The sequence below is a fragment of the Lissotriton vulgaris genome, chromosome 2_1 (genome assembly GCF_964263255.1).
Source record: "Lissotriton vulgaris chromosome 2_1, aLisVul1.2, whole genome shotgun sequence".
NCBI lineage: Eukaryota > Metazoa > Chordata > Amphibia > Caudata > Salamandridae > Lissotriton > Lissotriton vulgaris.
The window spans coordinates 1248768796-1248793216 of NC_141687.1; the positions used below are offsets into that span (position 1 = coordinate 1248768796).

The 24421-nt window shown below is 42.1% G+C and overlaps 1 protein-coding gene across 1 annotated transcript in view; it reads right to left on the reverse strand.

The window, feature by feature from the left end:
• Positions 1 to 592: 592 nt before the first annotated feature.
• JHY (junctional cadherin complex regulator) overlaps positions 593 to 24421 on the reverse strand; it is a 452312-nt gene continuing 428483 nt past the window's right edge. Inside the window, exon 9 of the mRNA XM_086956964.1 lies at positions 593 to 909. Within this exon, the coding sequence (XP_086813090.1) occupies positions 712 to 909 (198 nt within the window). The 3' untranslated portion in view covers positions 593 to 711. The remainder of the gene's footprint in view (positions 910 to 24421) is intronic.

A 24421-nucleotide genomic window follows, 5' to 3' on the forward strand; every position in this document is an offset into this window, starting at 1 on the left:
CAATAACGAGGCCTTTCTAAAATTATCAAGAAAAGCCAAATGAGGATGCGTTAAGAACATACATAACGTTTTTTGATTCAATGGGTCAATTGCATCACAAACCAAGTTGCATGAAAACTATTACTTATCCGGCGACTGTGTAAAACTATGTGCACTATCCAATCACTTGTGTCAGGCTTGGGAGATTATGGAACAAATCAACTGGACGCTACTTAGTAATTACATCCTTCAAGAGAAAATAAAGAAATACTATACTGGATAAAGCTGTATTCCGAACAAGTGCATGCTCAGATCACATGTACAGGATCACAACGCTTTGCAAATCTGATAGGCGGGTGGGATCTGCACACATGAAGACTCGAGAGAAAAGGGACGCTAAGCAAGGTCTTTGGAGACCTGGTCAAATCAGAAATCTATGTTCAAGTCTGTAGTTATAGAATTATATGCTAATCTCATTATAAAATAGACTTTGGAGATCTATCAAAGGCAGTCTATAATTAGTGATTTCCAATGCAGGGCTTGGTGAGCAAGGTTCATGTTACGTAATCAAGCCTTCCACTTAAGATAAACTTCTTACAATGAATCTGAATAGTGTCCATAGTGGCTTATCCCGAGGATCTGTCATGTATCCTGGCTCTTGAAGAACAATTTGGGAGAATCCTGCACCACAGGAATTGACCAAACTCAGACAGTTCTACATGATTTCAGATGTTAAACAATATGAAGTGCTTTGAAAGCTGCCACAGCCTGTTTCTCTTGCTCGTGCCGGAGTTGTAGTTCTTCGAGCAATGTCATTTGGGGCTGGAGGTTCATGTGCACCAGTGCCCCGTCTTCTTTGGGTCCTTGTTCCGGTGATTTCACAGATGTCACAGGTTTGGGCTTTGGAATCTTCTTAGCATACTCCATGGCCTAAACATTAAAGAGATATTGCTGAAATTGAAGGAATAGTGACACTTTCTCAAGGAAACAACTTTGTACTGGCAGTTGACACTCAAAACAGTTAAAATGATTTGGAAGCAAATTGTATATTTATATTATTCTAAGTTTCCACATGTACAAACTAGCACTCTTTATGTCTTGACATATATTATTCATATATTCCTTGTACAACTTATTTAAATGAATACTGTTCCTTATGTACCTTCTCATATTTTATTGCATTATGTGCTGATGTTTTAATATTTCTTCGATAAACTTACTTTTTAACTGGAATATGATTTGGAAGAAATAAATCAATGACGGCACATAACTAAGAAAGTCTACAAAACTGGAGATTTTGCAAACTCTAAGGTGAGATACATGCATTCATCCTATGAGGTCTGGAGACCATGAACATCATTACACTGCTTATATTTGATATTTTGGCAACTGATGATTTATAGTTTATGAGCAGGAGCCCCACTAGCAGAGTTCCTACTTTGCCAGTCATTTGGTTCATCCAGCACTCTTTTGAAAGTGTTGAAAACTCTACAGTTGACTCGTCTGTCAGAAGCCGGTAGCCCAGCAGCCCATTTGCCACAAGGCTCCAGGGTCAGTGCATTAGAAGTCCCACCCTATTTAGGACAAGCCTTCCAAACACACATTTTTAGCTCTGAGGCTGGCACACAAGACAAGGCGGACCTGGGGAGGAAAAATAACTAATCATGTAAACTCCTTGAACATCAGGGCCATTAATTATTTGTTTTACAGACCAAACCACTACTTTTGGATCACCTGCCATCGTCAAAATGGCCTGCATGTACTTTCAATCTCTTATCGCATGACACTGCGTCAAAGTCTTTACCTCTGACTAGTCAAGGGCCGGGGACACACAAGTCACTCTAGCTACTAGCGGATACAGTGCAAGATTAGTGAGATAAGGTAATATTATGCCAGCGTGTAGCAGGGAAAGAACGTTTTAGGACATTCCCAGATACTGTGGTTAAATGCAGGTGCACAACAAAAACAATTCTATCTCTCAGGAGCTCCCACCAGTCCTTGTCCCCTCCCCACACACTCTAGTAACATGATGTTCGCTGACCATTTAGAGGTCTGCGAGCCTCAAATAACGTCGGAATGAGTACAATTATCTAGTTTTCAAAGTCGATCAGTTTATAGAATGGCACTGGCCTCTCTTATAACGTCCTATAACATCATAGGCCTAATGTGTGGACATTGTTGAAGATCAAACCTACATGCATTGCTTTGTCAAATGTTTTGAATTCTCAAAAAGCTGTTAAATTTATCAGCAAAACAAAAATGATATTCTGTGGCTAAACCAACTGTAACTACCAAAGTCATCTAGCCACCTTTATACAACCAAAATTTTGATCAAATGGTAATTGATGATGGCACATTAAATTATGAGAAGTTACGCTAAACGAAATACATAGTAGTCTAGGAAGAGTACTTACTCAGTTAAGGAGCATAAATTAGTACTCTTTCGCAGTGCTTAATTTGAGCCAGTGGTTCCAGGTGCTTGGCACTGGTACTTATTTGTCAACACTGGCACCTTGAATACTCTGCTACATGGTGGCACTGTTTGTCTAAATTAGAGATGAACACAAAAAAGTTGTTCAATAATTCAATATACAATCAAAATGATTAATACCTGCCTCCCAAGCCATTCTTATATATTTGGGCGCCTTGTTTAGTTTGAATTGTCACACTTGTGGGTAGTAGTTTTGTTGGTTCTGTCACTGGCGGCACTTGTAGGGGCAGTGGATGGCGCAAGCATGGACTCTTTGTGAAGTTTGTGTTTGAGGCTGTGTTAAACATGCTCAAGGTGGTGAATGTTAAAGCGGACAACATTGTGTGACTGGAAATTAAAAATCTGACTACCTGATTCACAGGATAATTTGGCAATCTGCAATAACAGGTTCACAAACTCTCATGGAGACAAATTTCGAATTGTTGGATTCATACAGAGTTCCGAGGGTAGGATTTGAAATCTGAAAAAGTTGCTCATTGCAGGCATACGCCTGAAGAGCTTAAAAAAATCCCATGTAGGATCATGCAGAGACATCTCCTGCATGCACAATTGAATACAATCTGCAACTACATATGGGGGAATGCACTTCTATATCTGCAATTGCACTTTTTCTTCAATTGGACAAATATTTGCCCTTTTTCAGAGAAATTCTTGGTGTCAAGAAACTTCAAAACTGCCAGCTTCACACCTACTGGGATACACAAATGCATCCAAAGACAATACGAATTATTGGGTGCTGAAAAATATTGTGTATTGGGAATGATGGGAATTGTGCCCAGCAGGTGCATTGCCTGATCCCATCATGGTAGCTTGGAGAAGTGCAAGAGAAGATGCTACTCCAGTTGGCTTTGTTGGCGGCCAATGAATGCTATCTAGCTTGAAGGTAGAGACCTTGGAGAAGCTCCGGCAGGCCGCTGGATGTTGCTTCACTAAAATCCCTGTCATAGGTGCCATCACCCCAGCTGCAAGGGAGTCTGGTTCGGAATGACGAACAGTTCCAAGGAGACACTCAAAGAGTGGGATAGTTTCTGACTCCAGGTAATCAGTGGTGGATAGGGGATTGCTGTCAGCAGTCAGCACGGAACTCAGGAGTCAGGTGAGTGCCTCGCATGCTTTGCCTTTTTTCTTCCTTTTAAGTGGATTGGAGGTATTAGGGGTAGCACTGAAAATCCTGCCCTTTGCCTTGTTTTTTCCTTTACTGCTGTGATTGCGCTCCCACTGGGAAAGATTTGTCTATTGCTGCTGGGTAAATCGTAAATTTAAAAAACAGCCCTGAAAAGACACAGAGGGTAGCGGCAGCTGGGCAGGGCTGGTTAGATGGCTTTGTAATGCTGAGGCTGAGGCACACAAGAGCTCTTGACGTGTAGGCTTGGGTGCAGCATCAGGAAAATATTCAAGACCAACTATTGTACTATTACATGGTGTTGTTTACTGCAATTTTGAGCTACTGGACTGCAGTTTTTAGGTCTTATAAGCAAAGATACTGATGAATCCCTACCCTGGAAGAAAGATAGAAGGCCTACGAGGTATGAAGGCCTGACTGGAAATATACACAAACCCTATTAAAGAGGGAGCTGAGATGCTGCCCAGTAAAGTGAGGAGAAGGTTAGAGACCATCTGTATAGAGAAACCACAGTTAGGGAGCGGGCTATTCACCTCACTTTTTTCTGTCCAGAAACCATAGGGCATGGAATGGTACATAGTAAAATAATTTTTATCACAGATGCAAATCCCCAATCTTGCTATGGCAGGAGAAGGCAAGGCAGGAGCGCTACACAGGCACGCTGGTAACCCAGATATAATTGGGGGTATGGACTTGGTTGACTTCTCGCAGAATGAGCCAGCTAGAGAGAATTAGCGCAAAGAGTGTGCCAGAAGTAATCCACTGCTTAATGAAAAGCAGTCTCATGTAGATCTTACCACTAATAAATCACTTCCACTAGTGCCAGCCAACAAAACTACTAGCAGCTCCACCTGCCTGCCTCAGTACCCAATACCTGGTACATATTTGCTGCGGGGGATGAAACAATATCAAGGTATGACACAGGAAGATAAATCCCCTTTAATGGAAGGCAGCACTGGAAGTCAGAATGGACTCAACCTACTTAGGCTTAAAGCAGAATGGACAGCATCTATGAATGAAATGACCAAATCCATGTAGATGATTTGCCCTCAGCACGAGGCCGTGGCTATAACACAGGAAAATATAAATGAGGAATATAACCCTGTAAAATCAGGAGCTAATCCAAGCAATATTGACAAGGAGAAGAATGAACCTAGGGATATCGTCAATGGCACTTATACAGAGTTATACGTTCTACTCAAACAATGCTGACAGATTCAGGAGATGAATTTAGCTGAAAAGGAGATGGCATGAGAATTCAGAATGATCAAGTCTTTATTGAAACAGGCCTTATGGAGTAAGCACTCCAGATGTGTTAAAGCTGGACAAAGGATCTTGGATTTAGAGGATGTAGAACAGTCTCATTCTCAAACCATGACTCAGCTTCATAAAGAAATGCAACAAGTGAAAAATAAGCTGGGGGACCTGGAGAACAGATCATGGTGGACAAATTTAGGGTTGGTGGAAATCCCAGAGAACCTTGCGCAAAATAAAGATTTGATTGAAGAAACGTAAAAGCTACTATCAAAACAGGCTTTGTCTGGTCATCTTCGGAATAGCCCACAAGGTTCCTTCAAAGCCACCTAAGGCAGGTGCAAAACCATGGACCACTTTGGTTTATTTTCGGGCTTTATGAATTTGGGAAGAAATCTGGGAAGAAATCTCAGGTAAGTAATTTAACTGAAATCATTTAAGGTGGGAACCGACTTCTGGATCTTGCATATGAAACATCTAGATTTTGTTGGGAACTGAAACATCTATCTGAATCTTACAAGGTGAAGGGACTATAGGCGCTCAACTACTGCACCCGGTCAAACTGAAGGTTTAGTGGGGATGAGGAAAATTTCACAGAACCTTCTGAAGCAGATTTCTTTTGTCTCAGATGAATAGAACAAGGGCAAGAGAGTATAGCTCCAGAGCTGCTACTGGTGCAAGAGAATTCACCAATTGGATAGCAAGGCAGGTTGCTCTAGGATTCTGGAGGCTAGGAACACCATGTGAAGATGAAGCTGGGGGGCGAATGGGGTATTGGTAATATGGGCACAAGGTTTAGGGGTGGCAGCAGGGCTTAGAGGAGCAGCGCAGGGGGGAACACTGCTGGGATACAGCTAAATGTGATTCAACCACATGACCACTGGATTGTATGTGTGTATGGTTACTTTAAGTACTTGGGGGCTTATTACAATGGTGGTCAGAAACCGCCATCATCAGTTTCAATTCTGACCGGCTGACTATGAGTCAGCCGGTTGGAACTGAAACTGGCCAGTCATTCCGGCTGGCTTTCGACGGGCTCAAGGAGCCAGTTGGCCAGTTGGAGGCCGGCCCATAATCCCAAAGGACGGCCTTTCTGCCCTTGGGATTACGATGCACGGTTTCCAGTAGGGTTTACATGCCGGCCTTTCCGACTTGGAAACCCTGTCAGAAAGCACGTTTGGGTGCCCTAGCAGGGCCCCCAAGTGTGGGTGGCCTATGGTTGGGGGCCAAGGGGGTATCCCCCTTTTAAACCCTGCATCCTGCATCCATTTACGAGACGGTGTTGAACGGATGCAAGTTCACCAGACATCGTAATCGGCCCTTTAGTGCTTACCTTTCAAATCTGGTAAGTGGTCAGGTATTAGCGTTAAGATTTGTGATGGTAAAGAAAAAGAGTAAATAGAATAAGTCATTGTTAGCTATAACGCTAAGAGTCTGAACAATAGACGGAAGAGAAATGCTTTCATCTTAAATTTAAAATAATATAATCCCATAATTATTATTCTACAATAGAATCACTTTATAAGGAAGAGGGAAGGTACCAAACTGAAGTACTCTCGGGCTAAAGATTGCTTTTTCTCATCAATCACAGCTTTGCACGTGGGGACTGTAGTGATTGTCAGGAAAAAAGCAGACAGCAGTTGTCTTCCCTGGTGGTCGACATAGATGAGTTTAGGGTTCCTGCACAATTTCAAATATAAGAGATAATACTGCTCAGTATTATTACCCCCTTCATGCTAATGCAAACATTTCCATTCCCTACAAGGAGTTATGTAATAAGGCAGGAAATCCATTGTGGGCAAAGATTTCAAATTTTTGTCTTTCCCTTAAATTATTATTATTTATTTTTTTAGAGTTTTATATAGCGTGAACTAGACCCGAAGATATCGGGTATCAGAACGCTTTACACAGAACCAGTTGCGTTATACAAGGACACATTAATTTTTGTTAGGCACTGGGAGATTAAGTGATTTGCCCAGAATCACAGGATGTTGAGCGTTGTTACCAAGACTCGAACCCGGTTCCCCTGCTCTGACGTCGACCGCTCTAGCCGTAAGGCTACATCCTCTCCCCTAATTCAATGAATTCCTCAACTCCTAACAGTACTCGACATGAGAGGCAGATGGAGCAGATGGTTGTTGATTTGGCACCCGGTTAGGAGTACAAGATATTTAGCGAAAACACAATTCAACTGTCAGAGTATATTCTTGATTTTCAAAACGACACAGGTCAGCTTCAAGGATAGATGTATTTCTATCCCCTCTTACTATCCATAACATTTCCCAGTTATATCATGCAGGGTCATTTTTGTATCCCTCAGTGATGATTTAAGATTCCTATTGCACGACCAGAAATAAAAGGAGAGATGGAGTATGGATGCAATTTTGATAAGCCAAGATGCTAATTTTCCGATTTGGTCAACGGAGATTGATTTTTTCTAAAGATAAACGAGAACACAGACATTGTTGCAGTAGTATGGTAGGCTTGTAAGGCCACAATCCGAGGCCTTGCAATCTCCCTCTCGCTGTATCGAAGAAAAAAGGTAAAAAATGTTCAATATTGACTACAATTGGCTGTTGATAAAGCATACTATTTGGCTCTGGAAGATCAATCAGAGCAGGAATATCATAATTGGCTGGACAAGAGGGACACCTTTAAGGATTTATTTTTTTAAAGAAAGAGGTTCTAAAGAGCAGTACTTTTATCAGGTATATGAAGACCGGGGGAAAATGGGGTGCTTTTTGACTTGGCCGACAAAAGAAAAATAACATCAAAATGTGATCACTCGGATTGGGGACCTCAACACAGGCTCTATTCTAAAAGGGAGTCATGTAATTAGAAACATCTTCGTGCATTACTATTCCTCTTTGGATAAGGGGGAATCTTCGGCTTTGGGGGCAGCTTAAATAGAGGGATTTCTACATGAAGTGAAATTAGCATAATTAGAGATTGAAGTGGTGGACCACCTAGTCAGCCCTATTAGTGGGGATGTAGTCAAGAATGTTATAAAAACAATTGCCAGGTTCTAAAACCCCAGGGGAAGATGGCTTTGGCTGTGAATTTTATAAACGGTTTTGCACTTTATTAGTAGGGCCCTTGGCAATATTGTTTAACTCTATTTTATCAGGGGATCTAGCCTGCCTTCATTTAAAAAGGGAGTGTTAATCAATTTTTTAACGAAGGGGGAAGATGAAACGGAACCATCTTCTTAACGACCAATAACACTCCTTAATATAGCCTTATAGCCCGCCGTAGCAGGCTATACCGGATATTAAAGGCCCTCTCCAGCGTTAAAGGCCTGAGCCGAAGGGGAAGGCCTTTAACAAGGGAGAGGGACTTTAATAGCCGGTATAGCCCAACTACGAAGGGCTATAAGGCTATTAGAACATTCTGCCACTAGAGGGTAGAATGTTCTAACAATGAAACAAAGCCCTTAAGGGAGCGCGAGGGGATTGGAATCCCCTCAGGCTCCCTGAAGCCTTTGTTCACAGCCAGAGCTGTGAACAAAGAAACATTGGAATGTTGGAGCTCCAGGATTATACCAGCCATTATAAACCCGGACCTGCTCCATTGTTTTCAATGGAGCTCCCAGCATTCCAATGTTCTAATACTTATTATTTAAAATAATAACATTTTTACGAGACTTTTAGCTAATAATAATAATGCTGTTATTAAGAGTCTAATCCATTCCAACCAAAATGGTTTTATTCGGGGACGAAATTTGACAGCCAACACACACTAGCCATGGTTTATTTGATTTGGCTGCAGCTGACAGTATTACTCCAGCTATAGTTCTGCTGGCTGCAGAGAAGCTATTTGACCTCGTGAGCTCTGATTTTTTATTCAGGATTCTGGAAAAATGTAAGTTTCAATCAGTGTTAATGAGGTCAATTGCCTGGTCCTATTAACACTTTGGCTTAAGTTATCATAAATAATTTGTGTGTTGGCACTGTATATCCCAGGACTGGCATCCTTGAGGGCTGGCCCATATCCCCTAATTTGTTTGAATTATGTGTCAAACCTTTCGCCCCAATTTTCAGAAATATTGTATGACATGAAGATTGTATCACAATATTGTCACTACAAAAATATAGTGGAACAAAATATAGAACGTACGAACATCATTTTCTATATATATAATATTGTTTTTAAATATAGTTATTTTCAATATTGTTTTAAAATTATTTTAATATATGTAATACTTTAATAATATTAGGTGTTATTATTAATAATACAATTGTTTTTTTTTACTACAGTTTGTAATTCTAATGAGTTGTTTACATTTCCTTAAAATGAAATTAATAATTTGTATTTTAGTAGCGGGTTGCTGGGTATGTAGGGTAATAGGGAGGGAATTTATTTAAAGTGAAAATTGTATTTTCATGAATTACTTTTTCATGTTAATTCATTATTTAACTGGAAATTAAATAGGTTTTTATTGATTAATAGTTATTTTAAGTATTTCAATTTATTTTGAGATTTTTAATGTATATATTATTTCTGTATAGTTTAATTACTAATTTATATTTTAATAGTAGGTTGTTGGGTTTGGAGGGGAGTAGGGTGGGAAGGTATTAAGATTTTACATTCGTTTTTTAGATAATTTTTTATGTAAATTAAATATTAAAACATTAGATGATAGTGTAATTTACATAACTGCTTATTTGTTATCTACATTAGTTGTTGTATTTTAGTTGATTTTTATTTTATTCATAAGTGAATTTAATAATACACTTTGTAAAATCTCTTTTATATTTACCATTGGTGTTAATTTTATTTGTTTTATTTAATTCACATTTGAAAGGTTTTATAGTTTTATTTATAATATTTTTTATTTTGGGGGAAGTTTAAGGTTTTTATTGAGTAGTGGGAGGGAAGTAAACCAATTTAACATTTATTTATTTTGACCAGAAACGGCACCGATGCTTGTCAGGGCAAAATAGGGACCCTGAATATAAACTGTTCCACGGTTGAACAATCAAACCGCTCGAAATACGTGCACTCGTCTCCAAAAGAAGTCTCATCCAATGGTTTTCAGTATAGATGTTTATTAACAGCATTGCAGAAGAACTATATATATATATATATATATATATATATATATATATATATATATATATATATATTCACTTAAAAAAACATAGGTTTCAGGCCTTATATAGGTGGAGCTGGAGGCTCTGAGGATTATGAGGGTTGATACAACGGAACCTGTGGTAATCGCAGTAGCAAAGTTTCTGGGCTGGTCATGGATTATTAGAGTGAATAACATAGATAGAGGTTAAATATTAGTTATTAATTCCGATGTTATATATGCTCTTGTTTGCCACCAAAACTACACACATTTTATTTGTTGTATTTTTCTGTGGTTTTAGAGTGATATGAATTGCTATGTAATCATCTAGTTTTATGCTCAAGTATCTAATGTAATGTCAGAATGGCTTTTAACTTTTATAATAAGGGTAAGATGTGTTTTAGGATGATGGTTGTGTTTACGGCTTTTAAGGTTGTCTTTTATGATGAAATATTCGAATAAAGACGTATGAACCTGAAACTAATATATATATATATATATATATATATATATATATATATTACCTACTGGCGGTCGCCAGTAGGTATATATAGTTAGGATTTTTTCTCTATGGGATTTTTGAAAATTCTATGTCTAATAACTTTGGCGTTTGTGGACGGAATTGGCTGAAATTTTCAGGAAAATGGAACATTTTGTTTCTGAGCAGCCCCTGACAATTTGGGGGGGTTTCATCAAGGGGGGGCCGAGAAAAAAGGGGGGTCCCAAAACGCGTTTTTCCCATGTTAATTTCCATAGGGCGGTTGGCCTCACTTTTAGCTCGAACGGCTGAATGGATTTGCACGAAACTTGGCAAAATTGTAGGGACTGTTAGCCCGATGTGCCTTTGCTAGGTCTCAATATATGTGCTCCAGTGGATTTTGAGTGATTTAGGTTCAAAAAAAGATATATATCTGGGCGGAGCCTAACCACACATCTGATCTGATTGGCTGTCAGCACTTCATCCAAGAAGTGTTGGCAGCCATCTTGGGACCAATATACATGATAGCACCTCATTAAAAAGCATTGTAGTTAATAGAGGGTTTTAGGACTTTAGTTACATTATAAATCATTTGTTGATGGTACCATACTCGTTTTAGGAATTGTGGTGGGTTCTAAGGTGATTTTACCATGTGAAAAAACCTTCTGCTGTGATATCATGAATATTGTTTGAAAGAAAACTAATATCTCATGATTTTCCCACAGTGGTTTGGAAGGGGATCTATAAGCTAAACTGAAAGCATATTTTCTGTAAATTCACATTATCTTTCTCAGTCATGTGAAAATGAAGTCTGACATTCTCAGTAAAACATGTACATCCAACAAGGACAGAGACTGTCAGTTGATTCCTTTGTGTTCTACTGCAGCCTCCTAGAGTGTTCTAAAGAACAACTAGAGCGCTAACAGTCCTACTTATTACAAAGGTATGGCACACCTGAAGCCATCTTGATTGGAATAAAGTGGTAACTCTTAAAACATTTAATTTAAAAAGAAACAACATGAGGGGGTATATTTTGCCATAGAAAGTATGATTAGTGCTGCAGAATGAAAAATTAGGGCACATTTTGAGTGACTTCTCAAATCCTTTTCTATTTCATTAAAACATTCTGACATGCAGTCTCCCAAAATGGCCACCAGAGACAAAAGAGCCCAAATGTAGCCCAAATATCACCCAGATGTAGCCCAAGTATAGCCCAATGACAGAATGTCCCAGAGTGTTCTAAAGAACAACTAGAGCGCTAACAGTCCTACTTATTACAAAGGTATGGCACACCTGAAGCCATCTTGATTGGAATAAAGTGGTAACTCTTAAAACATTTAAATTAAAAAGAAACAACATGAGGGGGTATATTTTGCCATAGAAAGTATGATTAGTGCTGCAGAATGAAAAAATAGGGCACATTTTGAGTGACTTCTCAAATCCTTTTCTATTTCATTAAAACATTCTGACATGCAGTCTCCCAAAATGGCCACCAGAGACAAAAGAGCCCAAATGTAGCCCAAATATCACCCAGATGTAGCCCAAGTATAGCCCAATGACAGAATGTCCCAGAGTGTTCTAAAGAACAACTAGAGCGCTAACAGTCCTACTTATTACAAAGGTATGGCACACCTGAAGCCATCTTGATTGGAATAAAGTGGTAACTCTTAAAAGATTTAATTTAAAAAGGAACAAAATGAGGGGGTATATTATGCAATAGAAGGTATTATTAGTGCTGCGGAAAGAAAAATTAGGGCACATTTTGAGTGACTTTTCAAATCCTCTTCTATTTCATAAAAAAATTCTGACATGCAGTCTCCCAAAATGGCCACCAGAGACAAAAGAGCCCAAATGTAGCCCAAATATCACCCAGATGTAGCCCAAGTATAGCCCAATGACAGAATATCCCAGAGTGTTCTAAAGAACAACTAGAGCGCTAACAGTCCTACTTATTACAAAGGTATGGCACACCTGAAGCCATCTTGATTGGAATAAAGTGGTAACTCTTAAAACATTTAATTTAAAAAGGAACAAAATGAGGGGGTATATTTTGCCATATGAATTATGATTAGTGCTGCAGAAAGAAAAATTAGGGCACATTTTGAGTGACTTCTCAAACCCTCTTCAATTTCATTAAAAAATTCTGACATACAGTCTCCCAAGATGGCCACCAGAGACAAAAGAGCCTAAATGTAGCCCAAATATCACCCAGATGTACCCCAAGTATAGCCCAATGACAGAATGTCCCAGAGTGTTCTAAAGAACAACTAGAGCGCTAACAGTCTTACTTATGACAAAAGTATGGCACACCAGAAGCCATCTTGATTGGAATGAAGTGGTAAGTCTGAAAACACTCAATTTAAAAAGGAACAACATGAGGGGGTTAATTTTGCCATAGAAAGTATGATTAGTGCTTCAGAAAGAAAAATTAGGGATCATTTTGAGTGACTTCTCAAATCCTCTTCTATTTCATTAAAAAAATTCTGACATGCAGACTGAAACATGCACTTTGAATACCAGCAGCAGACGTCCCTGGTGAGCAGTAGCTTTACTACAGTGATCTAATGTGCAACTAGAGTGCTAACATTCAGAATTTATGGCAAATGTGTGACACATCTGAATGCCTTCTTGATGGAACCAAAGTAAACAAGCATTGAAAATGCAATAGATCTCGCCCTCGTTTAAGTTAAAGCCATTCTGTTTGTAATGATGTGGCTTTTTAGCTTTGCTTTTATTAGTGTTTTTTCAACTTTCATGTAAATAACATGCATCTGTATGCATATAAGTATATGTATGCATGCATTTATGTTTGTATTTATATAGATATACAGATGATATATGTTTATATATGTATGTATATATATATATATTCACTGAAAAAACCATAGGCTATAGACCATATATAGTTAGGAATTAGCATTTACAAAACTTTGAAAATTCACTGAAAAAACCATAGGTTATAGACCATATATAGTTAGGAATTCGCATTTACAAAACCTTATTTTACTCACACAAAACCATTGAAATTCCATATATAGTTAGTTGCACTAACTATATATCGCGCACCCGCAATCCACTGCTGATGATGTCACATATTACATCATTCATGACATGGTCAGTGACATCACTGATGACATCACTGATGACATCTCAAGGTTGAAAATTGCTGCGTGACGTCTGTTAACGTTCGATTCAATGGAAATCAGGAAGTGTTGACCGCCAATTTGTCAGTGCGATAAAATATTTTGTTATAAATGAATCCTTATTGATAAACATTGTCTGCGCCATCTTGCCTTTTTTCCAATGCCACAATTTTGTCGTGCACAGCAGCCATTTTAGATGCCAGGCCGGTCCCAGGCTATCACCTATCCCTGCGGATGTAGTTTATGGCCCCAGCTGTAGAGAATACAGACATGCCAACCCTCCCGATTCAGGCGTGAGACTACTGATTTCAGTGCTAGTCTCCCGCCTCCCGATTTCTGCAAGCAAAAACCCGGGGGCATATTACCAACAACTAGCGATAATTTTTGTCTCTAACTTGTTTAGAGACAAAAATTATCGCCGCACATCGGCGATTTTTATCGCAGATAAACCTTGCTATTAGCAACGTTTATCGCAAATGCGATAAAAAACAGCCGCAATGCATGAATATCGCTGAAAAGTCAGCGATATTCATGCATTATCGAGCAAATGCTCTTAGCCATGTTATCCACCTCCCATTGGATAACATGGCTAAGAACTGCTTAGGGCAGGTGTTAGCTTTTTGAGATATTCGCGCTTAGCGCGAATATCTCCAAAAGTTGGTAATAGGAGATAGCGATGTTAGGGACAGTTTCCAGTCGCTAACATCTTGGCACGCCCACTTTGCATGTCATTAGTGATAAATATCACTGACATGCAAAGCGGGGCCCAAGATGGTCGCTATCTCCTTTTAGCTGTCACTAACTGGTGTTAGCGACAGCTTGGTAATAGGGAGATAATTTTATCTCCGCTTTCTTGGCTTTTAAAGCCAAAAAAGCGGAGATAAACCCCCTTGATAATATGCCCCACGATTCCTCGGGGGTTTCAGCTGACAAGGCTTGGTATTGTGTTACGTGGTAATTCTTCCAGGAAACGTCAGAGGGTCGATGCAGGGGTTCTAAAAGGGGTGATAAACCATTTAAGCCTCATGAACAAGCGCATGGTCTTTTAAAGATCTGTGAAGTACTCGGGGCGGCGGTGTGTCCTCTTTCAGGAGCGGGCGGGCGGGGGGGGGGGGGCACTGCCAGCAACTTGCCAGGCCAGGCAGTGTTCAACACTTGCATCACCCTTTCTCTGCCTGCTATTGCGCTCCATGCTTCGGAAAGGTAAGAAAAAGAACGTGCATTTGAGTTTGAAATGTCCGATCCTGTAGCAGTACACTTGCAAAGCCCATACATGACAATAACCCGATTCAAGGCCCAATTCACCCGATTTTTTAAAAATATATAGCACTCCAACAAAGTGGGATTATAAAACTTTATTAACTTTTAAATATAACGAACGGAACAAAAACTGTAACAAACATTTAAACATTTTTGACAAAAAAAGCAACAATGGTCAGAAGCTGTCTTTTGTGCGAATAGTCCCAAGGCAGCACAACGAGCTGAGTTCTGGACGGCACCCAGGTGATGTCACCTGGGTGCCGCACTGTTTTTTGGGATCCTACAATGCAGCTCAGAAAAACAGCGTGGGGCGTCCCGGGTGGTGCGGGGGGAGGCCTCGTCAGTAGCGGTCTGTTGTGCGAATAGTCCCAAGGCAGCAGAACGCGCTGAGATGTGGATGGCACCCAGGTGATGTCCAGTAAACTGCCGCACTGGTTTTGGTATCCTACAATGCTGCTCCGAAAATTGGCGTGGGGCGGCCCGGGGGGGGGGGGGGGGGGGGGGGGCGTGGGGGAGGCGGCGTGAACGGGCCTCCCCAGGTGGCGGCCATCCAGCTGAGTTGCGCCCGCTCTTGCGGCTACAGCGTCTCGCTCACCATGTAGTTGAGTTGCTCCCACTCTTGCAGTGCAGCGATAGGCGGCTGCCACAGGACTCTTAAAATGGTGGCCGGTTCTTCGGTTTTGGGCCTGGTCCACTAAAATGGCCCTGGGACACCTTGGAACTCGGACGCTTGCCCGCTAGGGCTTGGGCTCCATTCTCGAAAGCGTCCCCTCAGCCGTGAAGATTCTACAAAAGTCTTGGGGGCCCTCGACTCCTGCAGGCTTCCGGTGGGGAGCAGCTGCCATGATTGCTCGCGGAATGACCACGACGGAGCCACGAGATGGTGGTGCTCTCATGGTGACGCCAGCTTCAGTCTGAATCATCCAGAAACAAGGTGGGGCTTTCATCGTTTGGGAAAAAAAAATGTTCTAAACCAATGAAAAGTGTTATTTTTAGGTCATATGACCAAGCCTTCCATCTTTAGGAAACCAAAAGTAAAATGAACCAATGAAAAGTTTTATAAACAAGTCACATGACCTGTTATGCGGCATAGGGCTACAAAAAGCGTAGAAAATCCGTTGGCACGTGAGGCGGCGTCAGTAGCGGACCGGTGTGCGAATAGGCCGAAGGCAGCACAACGCGCCGAGATCCGGATGGCACCGAGGTGGTGTCCAGCGAATTGCCGTACTGGTGTGGCCATCCTACAATGCTGCGCCGAAAGACGGCGTGTCCAGCTGAGTTTCGGTCACTCTTGCGGTACAGTGACTCGAACGCGCCGAGATCAGGATGGCACCGAGGTTGTGTCCAGCAAGTTGCCGCACTGGTGTGGACATCCTACAATGCTGCGCCGAAAGACGGCGTGTCCAGCTGAATTGCGGTCACTGTTGCGGTACAGTGACTCGAACGCGCCGAGATCCGGATGGCACCGAGGTGGTGTCCAGCAAATTGCCGCACTGGTGTGGCCATCCTACAATGCTGCGCCGAAAGTCGGTGTGGGGTGCCCCGTTGGCTTATGAGGTGATGTCAGTAGTGGACCGATGTGTGAATAGGTCGGAACCAGCACAAGGCGCCAAGATCCGGATGGCAAGTCCTGGATGTTGAGTGCCATCGTTGAGAGTTCTGAGCAGTGCTTGTAAGACTGTCTGAAGCTTATTTGCACCTGCTGCAGCTTCACTATTGCCCTGGTGTGGCCAAAGATCGCCCATGACATAGGCGGCCGGCTCCCGAGGTCTGCTTCTTGTCCCACAATCCGTTTCACCTGAAGACACGACCAGGTCCCTGAATGTGTGCAGGGGGACGCTATTGATTGAATGAAAATGGCGGCTTGACACAAAGCTGACTCAAGCGTTGCTGTTGATGCTATACAGACAAAAATTGGTTTTCAGTTTGTACATTCTTCAGGATTTTTTTTTCCATCCAAGGCTGATTGAGAGTTTGTAGAAAAATGGCTTCAGATTTTCCACATATTACTCTTCAACATTCTTCCTAAATGTAACAATGTGAGACTCACTAGGAGAACGGCTGTTTATCTTTCCTTTCAAAATGCTGCCAACAATATTTTCTGAATGGAAGACACCAACTTGTAGCATAAAGGGCCGAAAGGGGTTCTGGTCTGGCCGATGGTTGGTGGAGACATTTTGACTATATCTTGGACCTGCCCGGCCTCGCCCAAAATGGCGCCGGTATAAATGGGACTCGTAACTCCTTGTTGTGTACTGGTTGAACAACGTTGATATCACGAGATATGAATGCAGTTTTGATGCTCATGGCGGGCGGGGACGAGAATTGATTGAATATTTCGACATCCCTATTGATATTAAGTTCTGATGTGTTATTGATTACTGTACTATTGAAAGTTCGAATTAACGTCACCCATGGTACTTGCACGCAAATGTGTATCTAGATAAGTTTTTTGTAAGTGGCCCTGTCGTATTTTAATTACAAAATGTACGTCCACCGATTCCGCAACTGTTAGACACCTTAGTTCTTGCAACCTAATGGCTCGTTCGTTACGTTCCTCTATAATGTAAATGTCTCCTCATCATATACGATTTCAGTTTGCTCCGTGGCCGGCCCACGTGGTTATAGGCCCGTATTTGTATACTGACATTTTCACAATAAAGGTTTTTAAAACAAAACATGGTAGTAGTATTTACATTGGTAAAGTTTTTACTTTTAGTCACTGTTTTCGAATCAGTAAAAGGCAAGTGAAATAAAGCAGTCCAATTACATGACGGATAAAAGGTATAATATGTAGGAACGCAGTAAAGATAAATGGTCAAGGGCAGTTGTGTTTTCCACTCCTGCAACATAAAGTGATCGATAAGAATCTGATAATCAGGCGTATCGGCGACTAAGACAGCAGGCCGAGTCTCTTTTACTCAACGGCTCCATCATGGAACGAAGAAACGCCCTTTTTCTCGAAAAAGGAATATATTTTACTTGCAGGACAGTTGTAAATTTTCCGGGAAAGTACATTAGCCTGGAATATTATAACATATATGTTATAAAAAAAAAAGTTCGAAACCAATAAAAAGCGTAATTTTTAGGTCATATGACCAAGCTTTTCATCATTAAAATAACAAAAGTAAAATGAACCAAGGAAAAGTTTTATTAACAAGTCACATGACCTGTTATGCTTACGTTACGCGCTGCGCACCGCGCCCCGGATCACTTCCGGGTGCGCTAACGCGGCGTGTCATATAACGCATTACGCGACAACGTAGGTCAAGAATATAGTCAAAATGTCTCCACCAACCAGCGTTCGGAACACAACCCCTTTCAGCAGTCCAAAAAGTTCTGTTAAATGACAACAGAGGGGACAGGCAACAAGAACCATCAGTCAAAGAGGGGAGGGCAAGTTCTTCTCTACCGGGTCATGTTGGGGCGCTACCGGAACTGATCGAATTGGTAGTCTACAGTGTTTCTGGATGTTTCAGACTAAAGCTGGCGTCAGCATGAGAGCACTACCATCTCGTAGCTCCGTCGTGGCCATTCCACGAGCAGACATGGCAGCCGCTCCCCACCAGAAGCCTGCGGGAGTCGGGGGCCCCCAAGACTTTTGTAGAATCTTCACGGCTGAGGGGACGCTTTCGAGAATGGGACCCAAGCCCTATCAGGGAAGCGTCCGAGTTCCAAGGTGTCCCAGGGCCATTTTAGTGGACCAGGCCCAAAACCGAAGAGCCGGCCGCCATTTTGAGAGTCCTGTGGCACCCGCCTATCGCTACACCGCAAGAGCGGGAGCAACTCAACTACATGGTGAGCGAGACGCTGTAGTCGCAAGAGCGGGCGGTAAACAGCTGAATGGCGGAAGAGGCACAGTGTAGCAAAAGCGGCCGGAATGGCAACTAAAACGGTAAAGGGGCGCCCCACTACAGCGTGTCTTCAGGTCAAACGGATTGTGGGACAAAGTCCAGAATAGAAGAGTCATCAAAAGGCAAAAAGTTCCGCCGGACCCCGGGAGCCGGCCGCCTATGTCGGGGGCGATCTCAGGCTACACCAGTGCTATAAGACTTGGGGAGGGGGTCGGAGCCAAGCGTCTTCTCCGAGTCCGTGCCATCACACCGCCCCTCGGGGGCCTCTGTCAAGCTGTTTAGGGAGGTACCATATAACATTGTTTTCAAATGCAGTCAGGTCCACAAACGACCCTCACTTACTTTGAGAATAGTGAAGCTGCAGTAAGTGGAAATAGGCTTCAGACAGTCTTACAAGCACTGCTTTTCTAAAAATGTTTTGATTTTTTTGTATTTTTGCACAGTTTTATATATTTTTTTGTTTTTGATGGAGGGGAAACAACAAAGCACAGGCATTGAAAAAGGCTCAAACTCAGAACTCTGAACTATGGCACCCAACATCCAGGACTTGCCATCCGGATCTTGGCGCCTTGTGCTGCTTCCGACCTATTCACACATCGGTCCACTACTGACATCATCTCATAAACCAACGTAATGTAAATAGTTATTTAATAAAATGTTTTACCCTGTTACTTTGCTGGTGTGTTGTCTATATTTTTAATATTTGCATAGGGTTTGTCGTTATTTTGGGCGGGGTGGGTGACGGAGCCGAGCTGTCTTGCAGCCCTCATGGTGTGGAGCTCAGTTCATCTCACTATTTTCGTATTTCTCATGAAGGGTTGTTCCTAATATTTCTATTTTAGCGAAGTCAAAAAGAGATCCAATTAGTGGCCTACTGATTTTGCTCGATTAATTTTATTTTTTTACACGATTTTTCACGATTTTTCACTATCTGCAAAGACTAAACAGAGTATTGCGACTTTGTGCTTGTTTGTAAATAGAGAATGAACCAAAGAGAATCAATTGTAAAACAGTAAATGCTTGGATAACAATCAATCAAATGGAGAGACAAGTAGGCACGACGGATTACAACGGGGGTAAAGGCCTGCGTTAACTACTCTTCACTATCTGCAAAGAGAGAGTACTACTAAGAGAAAAGAGGGGGGGGCAGCGTTCAAAGCACATCAGCGTGCATAAACACGAAAAAGTTTTTACCTATCACGTACTTGACATTTGACAGCTTTTGATATTTGCTATTAAAAAACCATTGAAATTCACAGAAAAAACCATAGGTTATAGTCCATATATAGTTAGGAATTTGCATTTACAAAACCTTGAAAATTCCTTCAGTGATGTCACTAACCATGTCATGAATGATGTAATATGTGACATCATCAGCAGTGGATTGCGGGTGCGCAATATATAGTTAGCGCATCTAACTATATATGGAATTTCAATGGTTTTATGCGAGTAAAATAAGGTTTTGTAAATGCAAATTCCTAACTATATATGTTCTATAACCAATGGTTTTTTCAGTGAATTTTCAAGGTTTTGTAAATGCAAATTCCTAACTATATATGGACTATAACCTATGGTTTTTTCTGTGAATATATATATATATATATATATATATTCACTGAAAAAACCATAGGTTTCAGGGACGTTATAGTTAGAAATTAGCATTTGAAAAACCTTAGAAATTCACTGAAAAAACCATAGGTTTCAGAGACGTTATAGTTAGTCGAAATTTCACTCGTACAAAACCAGAGAAATTCGAAAGTTTTAGTTAGTAGAGCTAACTATAACTCGTGCCCCCGCAATGCACTGCTGATGACTTCACATATTACATTACTCATGACATGGTCAGTGACATCACTGATGACATCACAAATGACATCACTGATGGCATCACTGATTACATCACTGATGACATCATCCAATGAATGTGTGTTTCTTTAGTTTAAATATATTTTATATATGTTAATGCCAAGGTGTATTAAAGAATGAGTTGGTGTATACGTTTCTGGGTGGAGGTGTGTGACTAACTGTATACGTGAGTGATTACATGCGTCTTACTGAATGCATTGGTTAGTGACTAAACTGTGTGAATGTCTGTATCAGTCTCTCAGTTGTTGTGTAAGCTGCTGCATGGGTTGATGATTAGGTACATGACTGTCTATATGGGTTGCTTATTGGTTGCATGAGTATCTGTAAGGGTGCCTCAGTGTTTGTGTGTGTGTGTGTGGGTGGGTGGGTGGTTGGGCGGCGTGTGATTTTCTGCCTACATGTGTGAGTGGATAATTTACTGGGTGTATGGGTTCAATAGTACTTGTGGAAATAGCTGTATAGGTGAGTGAGTGTGTGCATCAGTGTGTTGGTGAGTGAATGTATGTCTCACTGGTATATGTGTAAGTAACTACATATGTGAAAGGCAGTATGTGTGAGTGTTGGAGTATATAAATGACTATATGTGAGAGTGAGTAATAGTGAGAGTGGCTGTATTCATGTGTGTGCTTGTGTCATTGATTGTATAAGAAAGTAAGTATATGTTAGTATCTGTATGAATAGGTTAGATAGTGAATGTATACCTGTGTAGGTGAGTAAATGGCAGTGTTATTGATTCTTTACATGACTAGCTAGGTGTGTCAATAACTCTATGGATGAGTGACGGTGTATGAGTGTTTGTATAGGTGTATGAGTACATATAATAGTGCTGTATTGATGAGGGACTGCATGTATGAGTAACTGTATGGGTGAATGATTGAATGTGTGTGTATAGCTTGGGATTAGTCAGTGGGTATATATAAACTGCTATTGATTTGTCTATGGTTTCGAAAAAGGTAGTCTGTATTTTAGAGTGGGTGTATCGAAGGCTATATCAGAGTGTGAGGAAGTGCATCAAATTATCACGTGGATGATGTCATCAGTGATGTAATTTGAGATGTCATCAGTGATATCACGGACCATGTCATGAGTGATGTAATATGTGACGTCATCAGCATTGCACTGGTTATAGTTAGCTCTACTAACTATAACGTTCGAAGTTCTCTGGTTTTGTACAAGTGAATTTTCCAGCTAACTATAACGTCCCTGAAACCCTTTGGTTTTTTCAGTAAATTTCTAAAGTTTTTTAAATGCTAATTTCTAACTATAACGTCCCTGAAACCTATGTTTTTTTCAGTGAATTTCAAAGGTTTTTAAATGCTAATTTCTAATCATAATGTTCATTAAACCTATAGCTTTTTCAGTGATTTTAAATTATCCTTCCATTCTCAACCTGGTGAAAACAGCTGATATCGCCAGTTTTCCAGCAATAGCTTCCGCAAAAAAATTGCCACAAATGAGAGCAACAACTAAAGCTAACAATATGCAGAGTAGGCGTTCCTGTGCCAAAATAACATGAACACTCCACTCCCTGATATTTTCAACGAGCAGCCAAAACTGCAGAGCGATCCAAAAACAGGCAATAAGCTGAGTTAGCAGTAGGAATGTAACATCCGCCTTTTACTGATGTAAAGTAGGACGACTACCTACAGTGTGAAAGGGAGCTGTCAGGACTTCTGTCCCGGCTACTAGGCACACGAAGGTAGGAGCGAGTCTGGGGATATGGTTTATCAGCTTTATTGGTTCTTTTAGATGTTGTATGCTCTTGCTGGCTCATGAAACAAGGTAGTGATTTCTGTGTGGTCAGTTATACAGTCACTGAGTATACACAGCAAACAAATAATAGGCAGTCTTTTGGTGCTTTGTCAATGGTCTGGCGTCTTTGTCTCTTCTTCGGGTGTAGAAGTCGTTGACCGGCATCCAGAAATCCAGAAGGGAGTAGGGGAGAAAAGAAACAAAACAAGGGTCAGGTCTCTGCCTATTCTCAAGATACGTGGGGGAAAGGGATGTGCACACCTAACACCAGTCCCTAACAGTGCTGTGCCTAAGTGAGGGATATAACAGTGCTAGTGACGAAGTGTGGTGCTCAGGCGGCCCTTCCACCACCCTTTGAACCAGTCCCCAGTCTCCCCCGTCACTTGCCTGTCGCCTGACCGTGGTATCGTGAGATCCTGCCTCCTCTGGTTCCGTCAGGGGGCCGGTCTCGCTCGCGTTCTCTGGGGTTCTTTTGGTGTCTTCGGGTTGGTCCCTCGGGCTCGGGACGTTCTCCTGCCTTTCCTCGTTCTCGCCGACGTCCTCTCCTCTGTCTCAGCCTCGAAGCGCTCTCGGAGGTCTCCTCTGCTCCTCCCGGTCCCGACTCCGGCTCTGCGCCCCGGTTCACTGTGGACGTTCCCATTTGTGTACACAAAGCGGAAACAGCGCTTCCCACAGCCACAGCTGGTACGCCGACCTGATTTCCGGCAGCGTCCAATCCCGCGGCCATCTTGGGTTGGGTCGGGGTTGCGGATTCCTCACACTGCCTTTCCCCCGAGAATGAACGATCGGGCCATTCGGCCAAAGGACACCGGGAGAGGAAATCCACGTTGTTCTGCAAACTTCCTGGTAAGTGGAAAGTGCTGTAGGAAAAAGGCTGGAGGGCAAGAAACCAACGCAAAACCTTGGGGCTAGTATTTTTATGCAGGGCGAGCCAGGTCAATGGTGCATGATCAGTCAGGAGAATAAAATGACGACCCAGGAGGTAATATTGCAAAGCTTCCACAGCCCACTTAATTGCAAGGCATTCCTTCTCGATTGTGGCATAGGAGACTTCCCTAGGGAACAGTTTTCGGCTGATATACAGGACAGGGTGAAGGAAGCCTTTCTCGTTGGGTTGGGATAATATGGCCCCTAAACCCCTATCTGATGCGTCTGTCTGTAGGACAAAGGTTGTATGAAAATTGGGACAGGACAAAACCGGGTCTCTACACAGGGCTGTTTTCAGGTCTTTAAAGCTCTGTTCTTGGGCGGCGGTCCAGGGCATTTTGTCTCTGGAAAAGGGTTTGGTAAGCAGGTCGGTTAAAGGACTGGCCACAGAGGAAAAATGCGGGACAAAATGCCAGTAGTAGCCCACCAGGCCCAAGAAGGAGCGGACCTCTTTTCTCGTTGTGGGGCAGGGGATGTTGGTTATGGCTGCCACTTTATTCACTTGTGGGCGTACCTGTCCTTCCCTGATGTCATATCCCAGGTATTCAATATGGTTAGCCCCTAAGGTGGTTTTCCGGGGGTTGAGTGTTAGTCCTGCTTTCTGAAGGGCCCCAAACACCTGCTGTAAATGTAACATGTGGGTTTCCCAATCCGGGCTATATACCACAATGTCGTCCAGATAGGCTTTGGCGTAGTCTCTATGGGGGCCCAGAATAACGTCCATCAAACGCTGAAAGGTCGCGGGCGCCCCATGGAGGCCGAAGGGCATTACTCGGAACTGAAAGAGACCCAAGGGGGTTATAAAGGCGGTCTTGTCTCTACTATCTGGGTGAAGAGGGATCTGCCAGTATCCTTTGGTTAGATCAATACACGACATAACCCTGGCCTGTCCTAATGTCTCAACCAATTCGTCCACCCGTGGCATAGGATATGCATCGAATTGGGATACAGCGTTTACTTTCCGGAAGTCGATGCAGAAGCGGATGCTTCCATCCGGTTTTGGCACCAGAACGATGGGAGAGGACCAGGGGCTTTTTGATGGTTCTATGATCCCTGCCTCTAACATCGTTTTCACCTCTTCCTCTATTGCCATCCGTCTTGCTGCTGGGATCCGGTACGGAGCCTGTTTAATGGGCTGGGTGGTATGAGTGATGATGGAGTATTCCACAAGTGTTGTTTTCCCCGGTTTTCCGGAGACTACCGTGGGAAAAGAAGCACAGAGG